Source organism: Erythrolamprus reginae, chromosome 7 (genome assembly GCF_031021105.1).
Source record: "Erythrolamprus reginae isolate rEryReg1 chromosome 7, rEryReg1.hap1, whole genome shotgun sequence".
NCBI lineage: Eukaryota > Metazoa > Chordata > Lepidosauria > Squamata > Dipsadidae > Erythrolamprus > Erythrolamprus reginae.
The window spans coordinates 38,142,717-38,162,538 of record NC_091956.1 but is presented as its reverse complement, the minus strand read 5'-3'; the positions used below and the strand labels follow the sequence as shown (position 1 = coordinate 38,162,538).

The 19,822-nt window shown below is 40.0% G+C and overlaps 1 protein-coding gene across 1 annotated transcript in view; it reads right to left on the bottom strand.

Moving 5' to 3' along the window:
* The window catches only part of C1QTNF7 (C1q and TNF related 7), a 130,341-nt gene that overhangs the window by 100,050 nt on the left and 10,469 nt on the right, over nt 1-19,822 (bottom strand). Inside the window, exon 2 of the mRNA XM_070757357.1 lies at nt 347-592. Within this exon, the coding sequence (XP_070613458.1) occupies nt 347-592 (246 nt within the window). The remainder of the gene's footprint in view (nt 1-346; nt 593-19,822) is intronic.

Sequence of the window (19,822 nt, the reverse complement as noted above, 5' to 3'; positions counted from 1 at the left end):
TTAGTTAGTTCAATTTATATGCCATTCACTTTGAGCATAAAGATCTTGTCAAGACTTAAAACAATATTTAGCATCAACTTGATAGCTTTCAAGGGTGGTGGATTACAAGTCCAATCTTTTCTGGAGGTCATAAATAGTAATACCACACCTCTAAAAGGAGGCATGTCAACAGGACTGTTGTGATTATTATTTTGTAGCCACTTGGCCATCACTTGGCTGCCACTATTATTTTGTAGCCACTTGGCTGTCTTACTGCTCAGCAGTTCAAAGTTTAGAAAAACTGAAGGTCTTATTTAGACTAAAGCCTGTTTTCATAAATTTTTTAAAAGGTTTGAATATTCAGTACCTGCATTTCCTTTCTCACCCTTTTCTCCCTTTTTGCCTTCTCGTCCATCTCGTCCTGGGATCCCAATCCGGCCATGTGGTCCAGGTGAGCCATAGTTTCCAGGAAGCCCTGGGGGACCAGGTAACCCAGGTATACTACAAACATATTTTGTGGAGTAGTTCTCTCCTTTAAACTGGCTGTGGAGAGGTTGGCCATTGATGTAGAAAGCAAAACCTGTTATACAGAGCAGCACAAACATCTCTGGCACTGGAAAAAAGAAGAATGCTAATGTGAGAATAGTAAAACTGATCTTATCTAAATTAAGTGCTAAGATTAATATACATCATAATCTTTCCCACTAGACATGGTAAAAAGTTAATATGGAAGTTATGAGAGCATAATCAAAGCTTCAATTGTTTCATAAATGTACCACATGTTGCAATGAACATAAAAAGAGCAGGGCTTAATCAAACTCTCATCATTGTGATCTTGGTTTGTTTTTTTACCACTCTGTGGCCACCCATAATCACTTGCCAAAAGTACAGTTTTCTGTATATATTTTAAATTAATCTTAAATTACAAAATCTTCAAGATCTTTGTTTCTATTTGTAAAAGAAAGTATGATTGAATGGAGTACATTAATCTCCAAGTAATGTTTTGTTCTTACTAAATAAGCTTTCTTTCTTTTTTGGGGGGTGGGGGTGGGGGTGTATAAGTTTTTTATTTTTCTGAACCTTAACAATATATATGAAAATACACATAGCATCATAATCAATCGTATCTAAGAATACATAAAAATATCATATATTTTAATGACGTGTATATATATAAACATTTTATATAATAAATTCATATTTCAAAAATTAAATTATATCTAAAAACCAAAAAAAGACTAAGACAATCTATAGAATAAAGAAAGAAAAGAAAAAGATTAGAATAAAACATTAAATTCAAAATATACCGGTACATTTTTTCAGTTTCTAACAATCATTTTCTTAGATCTTAATTCCTTTAAATCTTTGTTACATAAATTATCAAATGCTGCCACCATTTCTCTTTTTTGTCATCCACGTTTTACATACTTTTATTTCTAATTCTTTTAGATTGCTTTCGAAATACTAATAAGATACTCTCAAAGTAGCTTTGTATTTTATGTCCTCCATACCACATGAAAGTGTGCCACCCAATTTGTAAATTGGCCTGGAGGCTGTTAGGGTCTGGATGGGTGTCAACAAACTCAAACTCAACCCTGATAAGACGGAGTGGCTGTGAGTTTTGCCTCCCAAGGACAATTCCATCTGTCCATCCATTACCTTGGGGGACCCTCTCAGAGAGGGTCCGCAACTTGGGCATCCTCCTCGATCCACAGCTGACATTAGAGAACCATCTTTCAGCTGTGGCGAGGAGGGCATTTGCCCAGGTTCGCCTGGTGCACCAGTTGCGGCCCTATCTGGACTGGGAGTCGCTGCTCACAGTCACTCATGCCCTCAACACCTCGAGGTTGACTACTGTAACGCTACATGGGGCTACCTTTGAAGAGTGTTCGGAAACTTCAGATTGTGCAGAATGCAGTTGCGAGAGCTATCATGGGCTTCCCTAGCTATGCCCATGTTACACCAACACTCCGCAGTCTGCATTGGTTGCCGATCAGTTTCTGGTCACAATTCAAAGTGTTGGTTATGACCTATAAAGCCCTTCATGGCATCGGACTAGAATATCTCAGAGACCGCCTTCTGCTGCACGAATCCCAGTGACCGGTTAGGTCCCACAGAGTTGGCCTTCTCCGGGTCCCGTTGACGAAATAATGTAGTCTGGCAGGACCCAAGGAAAGAGCCTTCTCTGTGGCGGCCCCAACTTTCTGGAATCAACTCCCCCGGAGATTAGGATTGCCCCCACCCGCCTTGCCTTTCGCAAAGTCCTCAAAATCTACCTCTGCCATCAGGCATGGGGAAATTGATTCCCCTTCCGTTTTAGGCAAGGTTTGTCTGAGATGTATGATTGTTTTTATACTAAGGGTTTTAAATTGCTTTTTATTGTTGGATTTGTACCATGTTTTGTGTTGTGAGCTGCTCCGAGTCTCCGGAAAGGGGCGGCATACAAATCTAATAAATAATAAGAATAAAATCATGTCCTTCTAATATTCTGCTTATTTATAAGCAAAATCCATTCTTTAATCCATGTCATTTCTGTTGCTTGATAGTATAGCTCCCAGTTAGGGAGCCCAAAATGGCCTCTTATTCTTGCATCTTGTAGCAGTTTTAAACTAATCCTCGGTCTCTTGCCTTGCCAAATAAATTTGGTCATTATTTTATTAATCTTGTTAAAAAAGGTTTTATCAATTTTAATTGGTATCATTGAAAACAAGAAGAGCAACCGTGGAAGTATGGTCATCTTAATCAATGCAATTCTGCCATTAATGCAATTAATGATAATTGCAAAGTTTGCCATCTTTCCAGATCTTCCTGGATTTGCTTTTTAAATTTTATATAGTTATCCTGTTTAAGCGTTGAGCATTTCGCTGACACTTGGATCCCCAAGTATCATACTTTTTTCATTATCTATATATCCAAAAACTCTACTAATTCATTTTTTGACATTCTACCGTGTTTCCCCGATAGTAAGGCAGTGTCTTACTTTCTTTTTACCCCCAAAAGCCCCACTATGTCTTACTTTCGGGGTATGTCTTACATTGGAAAGGAGGCGGGCGAAGGAGGGCGCAGCTCCGCCCCCCCCCTTTCCACCCCTTGTCACCCAAGACAAGGGGCAGCGAGGCAGGGGAAGAGGCGGTGGCTTCCGAGAACATGTTGCTGTTATTTCGTTGACAGAAAGCCTGCAGCGAGGCACATCGGAGCAGTAAATGGAATTACTACTCGGGATACAATCTTGCGCCCGGAGCGCCTCTTTAGACCCAAAGCTGTTTCCCTGCAAGTGAGCGGATGTGCACCATCCCCGGAAGCGAGCCAGTTTATGCCCTGGAAACCAGCTACTCTTCCAGCCAAGGCACCTTTTGAACTGGGGGAGACCCCCACCACCTGGCAATGCACAATGGCCCTCCTTGCTCTCCCTTCTCCCCCACCCCACCCCAAGGTTGGGCTTCTCCACGCGCTTCTGTTCAGCCCCAACTCCGAGCGAACCACCTTCCCTCTTTCCCCAACGGAGCGGCGTTGCAAAAAAAACAAACACATCTTACCTCTCCCCTTCCCCCAACCCCAGCCTCTTTCACACAACCCGACCCGGAGAGAGCGCTGGAGACGGCGCACGATTTGCAGAAGTTTCTCCTTTGTCGGGCGACAAGGGGTGGAAAGGGGGGGTCCTTTCAAGCGGCGCTGGGCGAAAGAGGGTGGGCGGCCAGCAGCAGAAGGCGAGAGGTGCCTTCTTCTCCGGCTCTCCGGCAGATCGAGCGCGCGAAGAGGCACCTCTCACCTTCCGCCGCTGCTGGCCGCCCTCTTTCGCCCAGCGTCGCTTCGGAAGCCGCCGAACGCCGTCAGGGGGGCGCTTGGCAACCGCCTCGCCGCTCGCCAAGTGGCGGTCGCCAAGCGCCCCCCTGATGGCGTTCGGCGGCTTCCGAAGCGACGCTGGGCGAAAGAGGGCGGCCAGCAGCAGCGGAAGGTGAGAGGTGCCTCTTCGCGCGCTCGATCTGCCGGAGAGCCGGAGAAGGAGGCACCTCTCACCTTCTGCTGCTGGCTGCCCGCCCTCTTTCGCCCAGCGCCGCTTGAAAGGACCCCCCCCTTGGCTTCTGCTGGGGGGGGGTCCGGACGCCCCCTTCTCCTGCTCTCCGGCATATCGAAGAGCGGAGCGGGGAGAGCCGCCTGGCAGAGCACTTGCAGGCGGCGGCGGGGGGGGCGGCGGCGGGGGGGACGTATGTCGAGGTTCTACTGTCTCTTCATACCGTGTTTCCCCGAAAGTAAGACATATGTCTTACTTTCGGGGTATGGCTTATATTAGCCGACCCCCCTGAAATCCCCCATATGTCTTACAATCGGGGGGGTCTTATTTTCCCTAGTGGGAGTAGATAGCAGCCAGAGTGGAACATGCCAACGCTTATGTCCCATGGGAGGGATTTAGGACTCTTCTGAGGTAGAGGGGAATACCTGCTGAAGTACCTTACGACTGAATGCAGCATCCGCCGATGCAAAAACATTGATTTTATAATGCTTTATGAAGGAAGAAAGGGAAGCCCAGGTGGCAGTCCTACACACCACCTCAATGGAAGCTTGAGTGGAAAAGGCTGCAGAGGCAGCTGCGCTCCTAGTTGAGTCAGTGCTTATACCCAACAGATGGGTAGAGGAAGACAGGTCATAGGCTCTAGCTATTACTACCCTAATCCACCTCCCCACCACAGCTGCAGATACTTTCTGTCCCATGGAAGTTGGGAAGTAGGAGAGGAATAAGGCCTCCAATTTACGCCACTCTTCGGAGTGTTTTATGTAGGTATGAAGCACCTTTCTAATATCTAGGGTGTGCCACTTATGTTCCAGAGGATGGAAAGGACAGAAACAAAAGGAGGGAAGTGTCAGTTCCTGGGCTCTGTGATGGTGGGAGTTGACCTTCATAAGGATAGTGGGATCCAGACCGTTGGCTCAGGGAGGAGGGCATCCACCACAGGAGAGATTGGCAGACCTTCTGAGGGAGCAGGATCTTTGCAGGAGAGGTATCCTGGCCAGATTTCTGGAAAGGTAAAAGGAACCATTGCAAGTCCCTGGAGTGTAGGTGTGCCCAAGGAACAATATTGATGGTCGAAATTAGTTTTCCCAGGAGCATTGAGAGGAGTCTCAGGGAGACCGTATGGTGTTGCAGAAGGTAGATCCAGAATGCTGTCCTGCCACTCCTGGGATAGGAACACCCTACACTCCAGGGAGTCCACAATAGCTCCCAGATGGCAAATACAAGTAGAAGGGGAGAGATAGCTTTTCTCCTCATTAATGGAGAATCCATGGTATCTCAAGTTGTTGATAGTTACCTGGATATCATGCATGGGTTGATTCCTGGAGGAAGTCAGAAGGACTTGCATGTGGACATGCATGTGGAGTGTCTTCAGGTGGGCCTCCAAGGCTGCTAGCAGCTTAGTGAATATTCTGGGAGCTGAGGAGAGTCCAAAGGATAGGACCCTATACTGATAATGGATGCCCCCATAGCAAAACTGGAGCTATTGTTGGAAATCAGGGTAGATGGGAATGTGGAGGTAAGCCTCCGTTAGGTCTAGAGAAGCCAGGAGGTTGCCCCTCCGAACTCATGCCAAGATGGACTGAAGTGAGTGCATCTTGAACCTTTGGTATCAACCTTTTGGTCCAGCCTTTTGAGGTCAAGAATGGCTCTCCCCCCCCCCCACCAAAGACTTTGGAACCACAAAAAGAATGGAATATAATCCTTGCCCGGCTTGGGATTCTGACACCTGCTGGATCGCTCAAATTTTCAGTAGGTGGTTAATTGTCTCTCACATGATATGCTTTTTTCAAGGGTTATTTGATGCGGGCATCAGAGGAAGAAATTCGAAGGAATGGAGAGAAATTCTAGGGAGAGGCCAAATTTCACCATCTCCCTGACCCATGCATCTTCCCCCCATCGGTTGGCAAAAAGAGAAAGTCAACTGCTGATGGGGGGGTGTCTCTGTCATCTGCAAGCTCACTTAGTGCGACAGGCAGTATGACCTCCTCTTCCTCAATAGGGCCATTTGTTTGGTTTACCCCTAGAGTAATGATCCTGGTAGAACCACTGCCTCCCCCCCCATACTGACCTTGGGGCCTAAGATTTTTGGCACCTGTACAGGTGGATGGTAGGGTCAATTGGGCTGGAGAGAAGGACGGGTGTTCCCTCTGTGAGTGGTTGCAGGCAAAATCTTACATTTATCCTTATCTTTGATAAGGAGGGGATCCAGTGAAGAGCCGAAGAGGTGCTGACCATCAAATTGAGAAAATGCCAGCTTCCACTTGTGGCAGATATCAGACTGCCAGGAACACAGCCAGAGGAGACACTGAACCACCACCAATGTGGCCATGGTATGGGAAGCAAAATGGGCTGCTTGCAATGAGGCATCTGCTGTATAGTGGGCTGTAGCCAGAATTTTACTGACGTCTTGCTGGAACCTAACATCAGCTTATGGGACACATTCCTGGAGTACCTTGAGCCAGGAAAGGTTAGCCCTCATGAAGAAAGATGCTGAGGTGGCGGCTCGTACAGCCCAGGCCGCAGGTTGGTGGTTCTTGAGAAGTATCTGTTCTAGTTTCTTCTCTTCCAGGCATAGGAGCTCAGATGCATCCCCAGGAAGGTTAGTAAGGGAAGGTGGGGCTGCTACCAGTTGGTCAACTGTAGGCGGATTAAGGAACTTCACTAACTCAGGATCTATGTTAAACAGATTTCTATCATTGGTGGAAGGCAAGGGGCCTGTACCTGGGTTGCAGAGAGGGCAGACAAACTCAGTAAAGGGAAAGAGGAAAAGACAGGAAACCATAGAGAATTAAGAAGTAGTAAAAGAGCTAAATAGTTAACACAGAATGGACAAAGAGATTAAATTATTTTCGGTGAACATCAATGGGTTGAACTCTCCTCAAAAAAGAGGACAAGTATATGCAAAATTAATAAAACAAAATTTAGATGTTGTGTGCCTTCAAGAAGTTCATATTAAAAAAAAGGATAAAAAAGTATTGGAAAACCCAAAATTGGGGAAACTATTTACATCCCTTGCTAAGGAGAAAAAAAGAGGAATTGCGATATATGTTAAAAGTTGGTTAAATCCCAAAGTAATTGATAGCGACGAAGAGGGTAGAATACTCATCATAGAAATTGAAATCAAACAAAAAAAACCAAATTTAATTGTGATATATGCTCCTAACAAAGATCAAAAAACCTTTTACAAAAAGTTGTATCAAAAAATAATAAAAATTGAAAAAGGAAATATCTGTGTGGTCGGAGACTTCAAGAAGTTCATATTAAATATAATAATAGATCATGATAAAGACTATAAGGATAAAGAAAAGAATAAAAAGAAAAAAGAGTTACCAGATGAACTCAAAGATATTATAGAAGAATTCAAACTAAAAGACACATGGAGGGAAAGACATAGAGATGAATAAAAATACACTTATTATTCAAACCCCCACAAATCATGGTCCAGATTGGACATGATATGGGTAAACATAGAGCTACAAAAAGAGATAACATCAGCAGAAATAGAACCCAATTTTTGGGCAGACCACAACCCAGTAAGTATTACAATTAAAGGGAACCAAATTAAGAAGAATAGATGGACAATGAATACAAAAACTATACAAGAAAATAAATATAAAGAATTCATAAATAAAGAATTAGACGTATTTTTGGGAAAAAATTGGAACAATGATACAATGATACAAAACATATGGGATCCAACTAAAGCTTATATTAGAGGGATAACAATAGCATATACAAGCAAAAAAAATAAAAACAAAAACAAAGAGATGAGAGAAAATCAAAAAGAACTAGAACAAATAGAAGCCGAGTGGATAAAAGACCCAAAAAAAGTGGAATTAAAAGAAAAAAGAGAACTAATTAAACATAAGATAAATTTGATAGTGCAGGAGGAAATAGCCCAAAAAATAAGATCCGTAAAACAAAACTATTTTGAACATGCGAACAAACCGGGAAGGTGGCTAGCTTATAAAATTAAAAAACAGACTGAGAAGAAATATATCCAACAATTAGAAGTTGAAAGAGGAGAAAAACAAATTGACATAGAAGTGAAAAAAAAGATAATTCAAAACTACTTTCAACAGCTATATAGGAAAGATGATATTAAAAAAAGAAGAAATAGATCTGTACTTAAACGAGACCAAGATACCACAAATATCTGAGAGTAATATAGACAGGATGGACAAAGATATAACGATGACAGAACTAGAGTTAGCAATCAAAAAACAAAACAATAATAAAACACCGGGATTAGATGGAATACCAGCCGAATTCTATAAACAAATGTACGACCCAGTTAAAAAATTAATGTTGCAAATACTAAATGAAGTGCTAAATAAAGGAGCAATGCCTGAATCTTGGAAAGAGGGGTTAATAACATTAATATCAAAGGACCCAGAACAAAGACACTCAATAAAACAATATAGACCCATTGCATTGTTGAATTCTGATTATAAAATTTTTACGACAATATTAGCGGAAAGATTTAAAACGATAATCAATGAAATAATACATTTGGATCAAAATGGTTTCCTACCAAATAGAAATATTAAAAATAATTTGAAAAACATAATAAATATTTTAGAATATTACGAGGCAAACCCAGGGAAAAATTTGGCCTTAATATTTTTGGATGCGGAAAAAGGGTTTGATAACTTAAACTGGAACTTCTTTACTAACCAATTGATTAAGATGAAATTTAAAGAAAAATTTGTAAGAGCAATTAGGACAATATATTCTAAACAATCAGCAAGAGTCATAATAAATGGACAATTAACAGAGAACATAAAAATTGAAAAAGGAGTAAGATAGGGGTTCCCGCTCTCCCCCTTAATATTCATCTTGGCTATAGAAATCTTATTAAGACAGATACGGTCAAATAAAAACATCAAAGGGTTGAATTTAAAGGGACAGGAATACAAGATTCAAGCATTTGCCGACAATTTAGTATTTAATATAGAGGACCCCATAGAATCAGGTGAAAATTTACTAAAAGAGATTACTAAATTTGGTAAAGTATCAGGGTTAAAAATCAATAAACAAAAAACTAAAATATTGACAAAAAACTTAACAAATATAGAGAAGAAAACATTAGAAGATAAATTAGAATTACAAATTGTAAAAAAGTTAAATATTTGGGAATAAAACTATCATCAAAAGCAACTACAATAAAAGAAGATAACTACAGTGATCCCCCGAGTTTCGCGATCTCGATCTTTGCAAAACGCTATATCGCGATTTTTCCACCCGATGACGTCACTCCCTTCCTTTCTCATCTTTCTTTCTCTCTCTCTTTCTCTATCTTGCTTCTTCCTCTCTCACACTCTCTTCCTCCCTCTCTCATCTCTTTCTTTCCTTCTCTCTCTTTCTCTATCTCTCCCCCTCTTGCTCTCGAGTGGCAAGCGAGCAGCCGGGCGGGCGGGTGAACGGGCAAGCGGAGCGGCCGGGCGAACGGGCAAGCGGAGCGGCTGGGCCTGCGGGCGAACGGGCAAGTGGAGCGGCCGGGCGGGCGGGTGAACGGGCAAGCGAGCAGCCGGGCGGGCGGGTGAACGGGCAAGCGGAGCGGCCGGGCGGGCGGGTGAACGGGCAAGCGAGCAGCCGGGCGGGCGGGTGAATGGGCAAGCGGAGCGGCCGGCCGGGTGAACGGGCAAGCGAGCAGCCGGGCGGGCGGGTGAACGGGCAAGCGAGCAGCCGGGCGGGCGGGCGGGTGAACGGGCAAGCGGAGCGGCCGGCCGGGTGAACGGGCAAGCGGAGCGGCCGGGCGGGCGGGTAAACGGGCAAGCGAGTAGCCGGGCAGGCGGGCGGGTGAACGGGCAAGCGGAGTGGCCGGGCGGGCGGGTGAACGGGCAAGCGAGCAGCCGGGCGGGCAGGTGAACGGGCAAGCGGCAAGCGATCTTGGGGTTTCCCCTTTGCCTGGGCGGCGGGAAGCCCCTGGGAAGGTTCCTTCGGCCGCCCAACAGCTGATCTGCTCCGCAGCGTGGCAGCAGCGAGGAGCCGAAGATGGGGTTTCAGGGCTAAAAGTATCAGGGCTAAAAATCAATAAACAAAAAACTAAAATATTGACAAAAAACTTAACAAATATAGAGAAGAAAACATTAGAAGATAAATTAGAATTACAAATTGTAAAAAAGTTAAATATTTGGGAATAAAACTATCATCAAAAGCAACTACAATAAAAGAAGATAACTACAGTGATCCCCCGAGTTTCGCGATCTCGATCTTTGCAAAACGCTATATCGCGATTTTTCCACCCGATGACGTCACTCCCTTCCTTTCTCATCTTTCTTTCTCTCTCTCTTTCTCTATCTTGCTTCTTCCTCTCTCACACTCTCTTCCTCCCTCTCTCATCTCTTTCTTTCCTTCTCTCTCTTTCTCTATCTCTCCCCCTCTTGCTCTCGAGTGGCAAGCGAGCAGCCGGGCGGGCGGGTGAACGGGCAAGCGGAGCGGACGGGCGGGCAGGTGAACGGGCAAGCGAGCAGCCGGGCGGGCGGGTGAACGGGCAAGCGGAGTGGCCGGGTGAACGGGCAAGCGAGCAGCCGGGCGGGCAGGTGAACGGGCAAGCGGCAAGCGATCTTGGGGTTTCCCCTTTGCCTGGGCGGCGGGAAGCCCCTGGGAAGGTTCCTTCGGCCGCCCAACAGCTGATCTGCTCCGCAGCGTGGCAGCAGCGAGGAGCCGAAGATGGGGTTTCCCCGTTGCCTGGGCAACGGGGAAACCCCATCTTCGGCTCCTCACTGCTGCCGCGCTGCAGAGCAGATCAGCTGTTGGGCGGCCGAAGGAACCTTCCCTGGGTCTTCCCCGTCGCCCACACGCAAACTCCACCATCTGCGCATGTGCGGCCATGAAAAAAATGGCACGCATGCTCAGATGGTGTTTTTACTTCCGCACCGCTATATCGTGAAAAATCGAGTTTCACGAGGGGTCTTGGAACGGAACCCTCGTGAAACCTGAGGGATCACTGTATACAGTCCTAATAAAAGAAATACAAACAAAACTGGAAAAATGGAATAAATTATCTATTTCACTTACTGGTAGAATATCAACAATTAAAATGTCCATCTTACCTAGAATACTGTACTTATTCAGAACAATCCCAATTATGTTAAAAAAAACCTTCTTTCAAAAATTGAACAGAATAATAACAAAATTTGTCTGGGCCGGGAAAAAACCTAGGATCAAAATTCAATACATGCAAGACAATGTTAAACAGGGAGGTTTTGGGCTACCTGACTTCGAAATATATTATAACGCATCGATTATGGATTGGCTGAGGAAATGGTTCAAATTAGAAAACAAAAGATTATTGATATTAGAAGGACATGACTTGAGGATTGGGTGGCATGCCTTCTTATGGGATAACAAAGAAAAAATACACAGCTACTTTAGGCAGCATATAATTAGGAATTCATTATACACAATCTGGACCAAAATTTAAAAAATGTATTATCCTCAAATCCCGAAATGGTATTCCAGCATGGAGGCGATAATATATCCAAATTCGAGAGAGTTAAACAAAATGCTTAATTACTACCAAATACTGGAGAGAAACGGGGAATTAACAACAAGAGAACAATTAGAAGAAACTGGAATAAAAATGGATTGGTGGACGTATAACTTAATAAAATCAAAATATCAAGAAGGGAAAAGAAAAGAGATACAAATAAAAGAAACAGAATTGGACAAAATAATCTTAAGTAAAGATAAGAAAATGATCTCAAAAATTTATAAATACATGTTAAATTATAAAATGGAGGATTATATTGTTAAAAATAATATGCACAGCTGGGGCAGAAACTTTGGGTATAGTATACGTTTGGATAAATGGGAAACAATTTGGACTAAAAACTACAGACGAGATCAACAGCATTTAGAGAAAACATATACAAAATGTACTACCGATGGCACCTCCCCCCAGCAAGACTAGCATAAATGTATAAAGGAATAAATCCAAAATGTTGGAGATGTAAAGAAAAGGGGACTTATTATCACATTTGGTGGACTTGCCCAATAATTAAAAAATTTGGGATTAAAACACAAAATTGGATAAAAGAAATATTACAAATTAAAATAAATAGAAGACCCGAAGAGTTCCTCCTTGGGATCATAGACCAAAAAATAGATAAAAATAAATATTATTTATTAATACACATATTGACTGTAACTAGGATGGCAATTGCCCAACAATGGAAACAACCCAAACCTCCAGATGACGATTTGATATTAAAAAAAATCCTAGATTGTGCAGAATCAGACGCATTAACACTCAAATTAAAAAACAAAGAAGAATCCGACCATTATAAAACTTGGAAATACTTCTATAATTGGTTTAAGGGAATAAACAAAAACTTAAACTGAAATACAATAATAATAATACTTTATATCCTTTTTATTTCATATGACAAATCATAAAAGATCTATATACAATATTTTTTTAGGGAAGATTTGTATGAATTTAAATAAATTAAATATGAATGAATGAAGGCGGTTAAGAAAATAAAAATGATTAAAAAAAAAATATGGACAACCTAAAGGAGAAAATGGTAGATACCAATGTTATACTTCACCAGAAGATAATTTAAAACTATATGATGATTTATAACTTACCCCCTCAAGGGAATTTAAGTATAAATGTTACATATTATGTTATATGTTAATTGTTATTGTCATTATTGTTTAGTGTACTTAAATAAGTAATTAATTATATTATACGAATTATTCTATTTTTTGTTTGTCTGTCTGTTTGTTAGTACAGTGTTCCCTCGATTTTCACGGGGGATGCGTTCCGAGACCGCCCGCGAAAGTCGAATTTCCGCGAAGTAGAGATGCAGAAGTAAATACACTATTTTTGGCTATGGACAGTATCACAAGCCATCCTTTAAGTCTTTAAACCCCTAAATTACCATTTCCCATTCCCTTAACAACCATTTACTCACCATTATTACTGGTACTCACCATTGAATAAAACACTTAGTGATCCTGATATTTATAAACATAATTATTTATTAACAATAATTACTTTTTTTGTTATTTATTTGCAAAAATTATTAGTTTGGCGATGATGTATGACATCATCGGGCGGGAAAAACCGTGGTATAGAAAAAAACCCGCGATGTATTTTTTAATTAATATTTTTTGAAAAACCATGGTATAGGCTATCCGTGAAGTTCGAACCTGCGAAAATCGAGGGAACACTGTATGTGTTAATTTGGCATTGTTTCTACTCATGATTTATACCATTTATTTTATTTGTGTAAATGTGTATATATGTAATTTAAAAAATTTAAATTAAAAAAAAGAAAAGAAATAGTAGATATTCAAATACTTCACAACACCTGGGCAGACCCTAACCCTATATTGTTGAAATGGAGAGATTCAACCAACAAATCAAAACAAAGAGGGACAATGAACCAAATAATCATTGAGGAAAAAGACTTTAATAAAACATTAAAACGTGAGTTGTGTTGTTTCCTTCAGATCAACAATGATCGTAATATATCAACTCAGAACTTATGGGACACGATGAAAGCGTATATAAGGAGAATTTATATTGCATACTCAGCTAAAAGAAAAAAAGCAAAAGGAAAGTAAACTACGTACATTAAATTCAAAACTACAAAATTTAGAAAATACCCTACAAAATAAAGCCAATAATACCGTGATACTAGGAAAGTTAAACAGTATTAGACATGAAATAAATTTAAGAACCCAAGAAGAACTTTCGTGGAAATTAAAAGCCGCTAAAAAAAACAACTTCAAATCTGCAAATAAAGATAGTACTAAAACTTGCCCAACAAAAAGCAGATAAAACAATTGAGGCTTTATTTGATAATACGGGAAACTTAAAGAGAAAAATCAATGATAAAAGGCAATCAGTCATTTTATGAAGAACTATATGACAAGGGAGAAATAAAAGAATTAATTTCTATTTTTTTTAGTAAAATGGAATTGATAACTATAACTGAAGAAGATCAGGTCACCTTAAACGACAAAATAACTGCAATGGAATTTAAAAATGCAATTGCCAAACAAAAAAATAATAAAACTCCAGGTCCAGACAGTTTATCCAGTGAACTTTATAAACTGTTCCAAGAAACTTTAGATCCAACGCTGGATCTTTTTAACGAAGCTCTTGAGAAAGGCAAACTCCCAACTTCTTGGAACAACACATATATAACATTAATCCCTAAAGAAACGAAAGATAGACAATATATTCAGAAATATAGGCCAATTTCTCTCCTTAATACAGATTATAAAATTTTCACCTCATTAATTGCTGAAAGACTAAAGAGAATACTTAATCAAATAATACACTCCAACCAAAATGTTGGAGTTATGTTATTCCAATGTTTCCCTCAGAGAAACATTGGAATAAACACAAGAACTGTCCTAAACACTTTAGAATACTATAACAAAAATATTGATAAATCTGCAGCCTTGATATTTTTCGACTTACAAAAAACCTTCAATAGTTTATATTGGCAATTTTTCACAACTCAGTTGGCAACTATGCAATTTGGTAATAACTTTGTAAGACTTATTAGAGCGATATACTCACAACAATCGACAAAAATTCTAGTAAGCAATGGTATCACAGAAAAAATAAATATAAGGAAAGGTGTGCACCAGGGTTGCCCTTCGGATCCATTAATTTTTATCCTCGGTTTGGAAATTTTATTTTAAAGAGTAAGAAACAACAAAGAAATTAAAAGGTTAAAATAAAAAAGAGCACTATAAAGTGCAAGCTTTTGCTGATGATATGGTACAAGATCCATTAGAATCAGCACCAATTTTTATTAATGAAATTCACCAGTTTGGAGAGGTCGCAGGATTGTAGTACCATTAAAAAGGATAACTTCAAAAAATTAATCACTAATATACAAAAAGACTTCGCTAGATGGTCCAACCTACAACTTTCTTTAATGGGAAAAATAGCCGTAATTAAAAGTAACATACTACCACACTTTTTATACTTATTCCAGATAACTTCAATTAAAATAAATAAAATGTTTTTGAACAAACTTCATTAAAAGAATGCACAAATTTATCTGGGCAAAAAACCAAAGGCGAGGTTTAAATTAAAACACCTGCATGAGAATGAGAGGTGGTTTGGGTTGGCCTAATATGGAACTATATTATCAGGCTACAATTCTGAATCTATTAAAAGAATGGATAACGCTAAAAAAACAATGAATACTAACCTTGGAAGGCTTTGATCTTCAATCTGGGTGGCATGCCTTCTTAGGATCTGAGAGTCACAAAATACCATCATTTTTTAACAACGTTACATAAGAAGAACCCTGCTTGATCTCTGGCAACATATAAAAAGAAACCATTATCACTCCATACCAAAAATGGTTATCCCCAACTGAAGCCATAATATACTTGAATCAGAGAAGGTCAGCAAAAAAAAATTATTACCACAATGTGGGTGTGGCTTGCTGGTCATGTGACTGGGTAGGAGTGGCTTGATGGTCATGTGACTGAGTGGGCATTGCCAACTTGACGGCAGTTATGCCTAATCAGTCACATGAACCACCCCCATTTTCAACAGTAGTGCAACATTTTGATTCTCTGATGGAGGAGGTGGGGAGAGGGAAAAAACCTCCCAAAAATAGATCACCTGAAGATTTAGGCTGTGGAAAAGCCATACATTTCCCAGAAGGAATTGAATCATTCAACTTCCGAGGTTGCTTTAAGAACATAAGAAGAGCCATGCTGAATCAGCCAAAGCCCATCGAGTCCAGCATTCTGTGTGACACAGTGGCCCACCAATTGACCATGGGGATCTTGAGCAGAAAGAAAAGGCAATACCCTCCCTTTCCCCTGACCTCCAACAAATAGTACTCAAGGGAATCCTACCTGCCTCAACCAACATAGAGGCAGCACATGGACATCCGTTTCAATAACCACCGATACACTTGGCATCCGTGAATCTGTCTAATTCTGCCTTGAAGCTGAAGGAAAAATCCATTGTGTATAAAATAATTTAAGTTTTATTTTAAGAATATCAGTATTTGCTGTCTGTAATTTCTGTCTTTAACAAGAGTAGGATTTCCTGTGTTTCCTTATCTTGTGACTGTCATTTTAGGATCTGTTTTAACAAGATAAATGTTTGCTGTTTAACAAGATAAATGTTTGCTGTTTAACAAGATAAATGTTTGCTGTTTAACAAGATAAATGTTTGCTGTTTACCCAATAAACCATATAAGGTACTATTCATCTTCAGGAGAAAGAAACAGGATGTAGACCATATTTAGGCAAGGAATTTTGTGTACCCCTGTGATAAGTTGAGGAATTCTATGTACCTTTGTGATTTGTAAAACCTATATAACCTGCTCTTTAGCTTCTGTACAAGTGTCTCTTCCCTTATGAAGAGTACCCGCTTTGCAAACCGTTTTTGGTATACCCAGAGAGAATAAACATTTCTGTTCTCTTTGTCCAAACATCTCATGTGAACTTTTTCATAAAATTTCAGCGCACAACTTGGGGGCTCTCCGGGATTCCATCCTGTCGGCTGTCCAGGGAGGAGCGTCTTTAGGTGCACCCTGTCCCATTTGGACAGAGGACGGACCTCCATAGATAGGCAATTGGCTCTGGTAGACCCGTAAAATTGGCTAAATGAGATCACTAGGACAAGGAGACAGAAAGAGGAAGAGACAAAGAAGACAAAGAGAAATAATAGAATGCCTCTCGAGGACCGGGCAACCCTGTGCACAGGTCTGGTAAGTACCTGTATTTTGCTATGGCATTTTACAACTAAGGGACTACTTACTCAGACGGTTATTGGGCGGGTAGGCTAGGTTGTTTGGAGACTATTGAGTGTGTGTGGTGAGATGTCCTTTTGAGGGGTCCTATTAGAGGATCTGCAGGATGATGTGAGAGTTGACTCCTGATTTGCGGTTCCATCCTCCCACGAGGGAATTGGCCAGAAAAGGAGGCACAAAAGTTGGTGAAGTGTGAATTGAAAGTCTCAATAGTGGAAAACTCCAACAGGGAAAGCCTAGTGGGAAAACTACCATTAACGTCCAAGGGCAAGATAACTATTGGAAAGGTGGGCTAGGTAGCTTGGAGACTAAAAGAGACTCCAATCTCCTAGTGGGAAAACTACCTCGGGTGGGCTAGGTAGCTTGGAGACTAAAAGAGACTCCAATCTCCTAGTGGGAAAACTACCTTAAAAATCTAAGATCAAGAAGTAAAGAAAATAATGGGAAATAAAGAGTCTGCAGACATAAAGAGAAAAAGAGAGAGAGACAGAGAGAGAAAGAGAAGAGCCTGGTTCAGACTCTGAACCTGAAGAGAAAGAGTTGTTAAAACTTTTATTTAAGGAAGTAAAAGAGTTAAAGGGGCAGATAGCCCAGAGTTAAAGAGTTAAAGAGCTCTGTAGTAACAAAAGGGGGAAAGTTAGATTTTGAAGTTAGATTTTGAAAATCTTCAAGATGAAATTATTTGAACTGAATTAAAATGATTTGAATTGATTTGATCTAATTGGACTGATTGATTGTGAAATAAATGAATTGAGTAGGAAATGTATTTAAACATTTTTAACAACAACCCTTCCTCCTATGTATAGATTAAGATATGATATGAATAGTGTTTCTTCTTTTCTTTTTCTGCTCTTTATTTAGCTGTTTTTTTCCTTTTTCCTTTTTTAATTTTTTTAAATTTTTCCTCCTTTCTGGGCTTTTAAAGAGACATGAATTTGGATATTTTCTATTGTTAAGGGCAGCTACAATAAAATTAGGGCTTTTCTCAAATGAAAGTAGGAATGTGTTTTCTAAGAATGCTAGAAAGGGACTGAAGCAGATGGCACAGTTAGGAAAAATAGCAAATAGCCAAGAGAAATCTTGATAGCTTTAACTATAAATGAAAGCGAAGAACATTATCTAAAATCCGGATGATAGCATTTGGAAAGGAGGTAGCACAGGATGAATGATATATACCAGAAATAATTGGATGAATAATTAGAAAAAAATGATTAATTTGATTAAGAATTTGGCATTTGATATTGTATTGTATTATATTTTGATTTGAGGTATGTGAATTGGAATCTCTGCAGGGTGTGAAAAATAATAAAAAATTTATACCCCAAAATATAATCTTGATAAGATTATATTAGGCCCAGAAGAAAAAAAATATCTAAAATTTATAATTTTCTTTTAAAATATGACACAATTGAGGAAGACGTCAAAGGGACAATGATTGCATAAGCCCAACATTTTAGCTATTCAATTAATTTAAATGAATGGGAAAAAATCTGGACCACAAACTATAAATTAACCGTGACAACATCTTATAAAGAAAACCACTATAAAATGTTTTACAGATGGCACTTACCACCCGCTCAACTTGCTAAAATGTTCCCCAATATGTCACCATTCTGCTGGAAGTGCAAAAAAACAACCTGGAACTTACTATCATGTTTGGTGGACTTGTGACACCACGAAAAAATATTGGCAAAAAATCCAGAAGATCTTAGAACAAATCATCTCCCAGACAAGCCACCTCAAACCGGAATTATTCCTCTTGGGAATTGTTAGAAAAAATATTTAAAAAGAAGACTAGTACATCATTCTCCACATCCTAACCACCATGAGAATTGTATATGCTTAGTTTTGGAAACAAGAAAAAAACCCAACTACCCTAAATCTTTTAATAAAAATCATGGAATGTGCAGAAATGTCAAAATTGACAATGAAAATTCAAAATAAGGATGAATTGGATTTCTACAAAGCTTGGGGGAAATGGTACAGTTGATTAACACATTTCTTTTCTTAAATATCATTTTAAAAGGAGGAAACTAAACAACTTCACCCACTTATTTTATTTATTTATTCATTCATTCATTTATTTGTCAAACAATTATAAGGTGGCAATTTGTACATATAAAATATTAGATAAGTAATGATAAAAGGTAACAATAGAAGATGGATGAGGGATGGTAAGCACAATGGTCGCTTATGCACGCCCCTTACAGACCTCTTAGAAAGGGGGAGAAGTCAATTGTAGATAGTCTAAGGTTAAAGGTTTTGGGGTTAGGAGTAGAAACCACAGAGTCAGATAGTGCATTCCAGACGTTGATTACTCTATTGCTGAAGTCATATTTTTTGCAGTCTAGTTTGGAGCGGTTGACATTTAGCTTAAATCGATTTCATGCTCGTGTGTTGTTGTGGTTGAACGTGAAGTAATCGTTAACAGGTAGGACATTTGGTATATGATTTTATGAACTATAGTTAAGTTGAAACGGAGATGACGGAGTTGTAAGTTGTCTAATCGAAGAATTTCAAGTCTGGTGGAGTAAGGTATTTTGTTGTGAGAAGAGGAGTAAAGGACTCTTGTGAAATATTTCTGGACTCTCTTAATTGTGTTGATGTCAGATATGTAATGTGGGTTCCATACAGATGAGTTGTATTCCAGGATTTGCCAGACAAATGTTTTGTAAGCTCTTGTTAGCAGTTCAATATTACCAGAGAAGAAGCTGCGAAGGATTATGTTAACAACTCTTAAAGCCTTTTTGGCAATGTTGTTGCAGTGGGCTCTAGGAGTTAGGTCATTGGATATGAGTACTCCAAGGTCTTTGAGAGAGTGAGGGTCATCAATAAGTTCAATTCTTCCAAGTTTATATTTATTCTGATTCTTTTTACCAATGTGTAAGACGGAGCATTTAGTCGTGGAGATTTGAAGTTGCCAGGTTTTAGCCATTCAGCTCCGTGCTCAAGGTCTTTTTGAAGGGTAGCATTATTGTTGGTGGTATTAAATAGTTTAACATCATCTGCAAAGAGAACACAAACATCATTTGCAAAGAGAATGCAAATAGCCAATTTTCAAACTTGGGCCCAG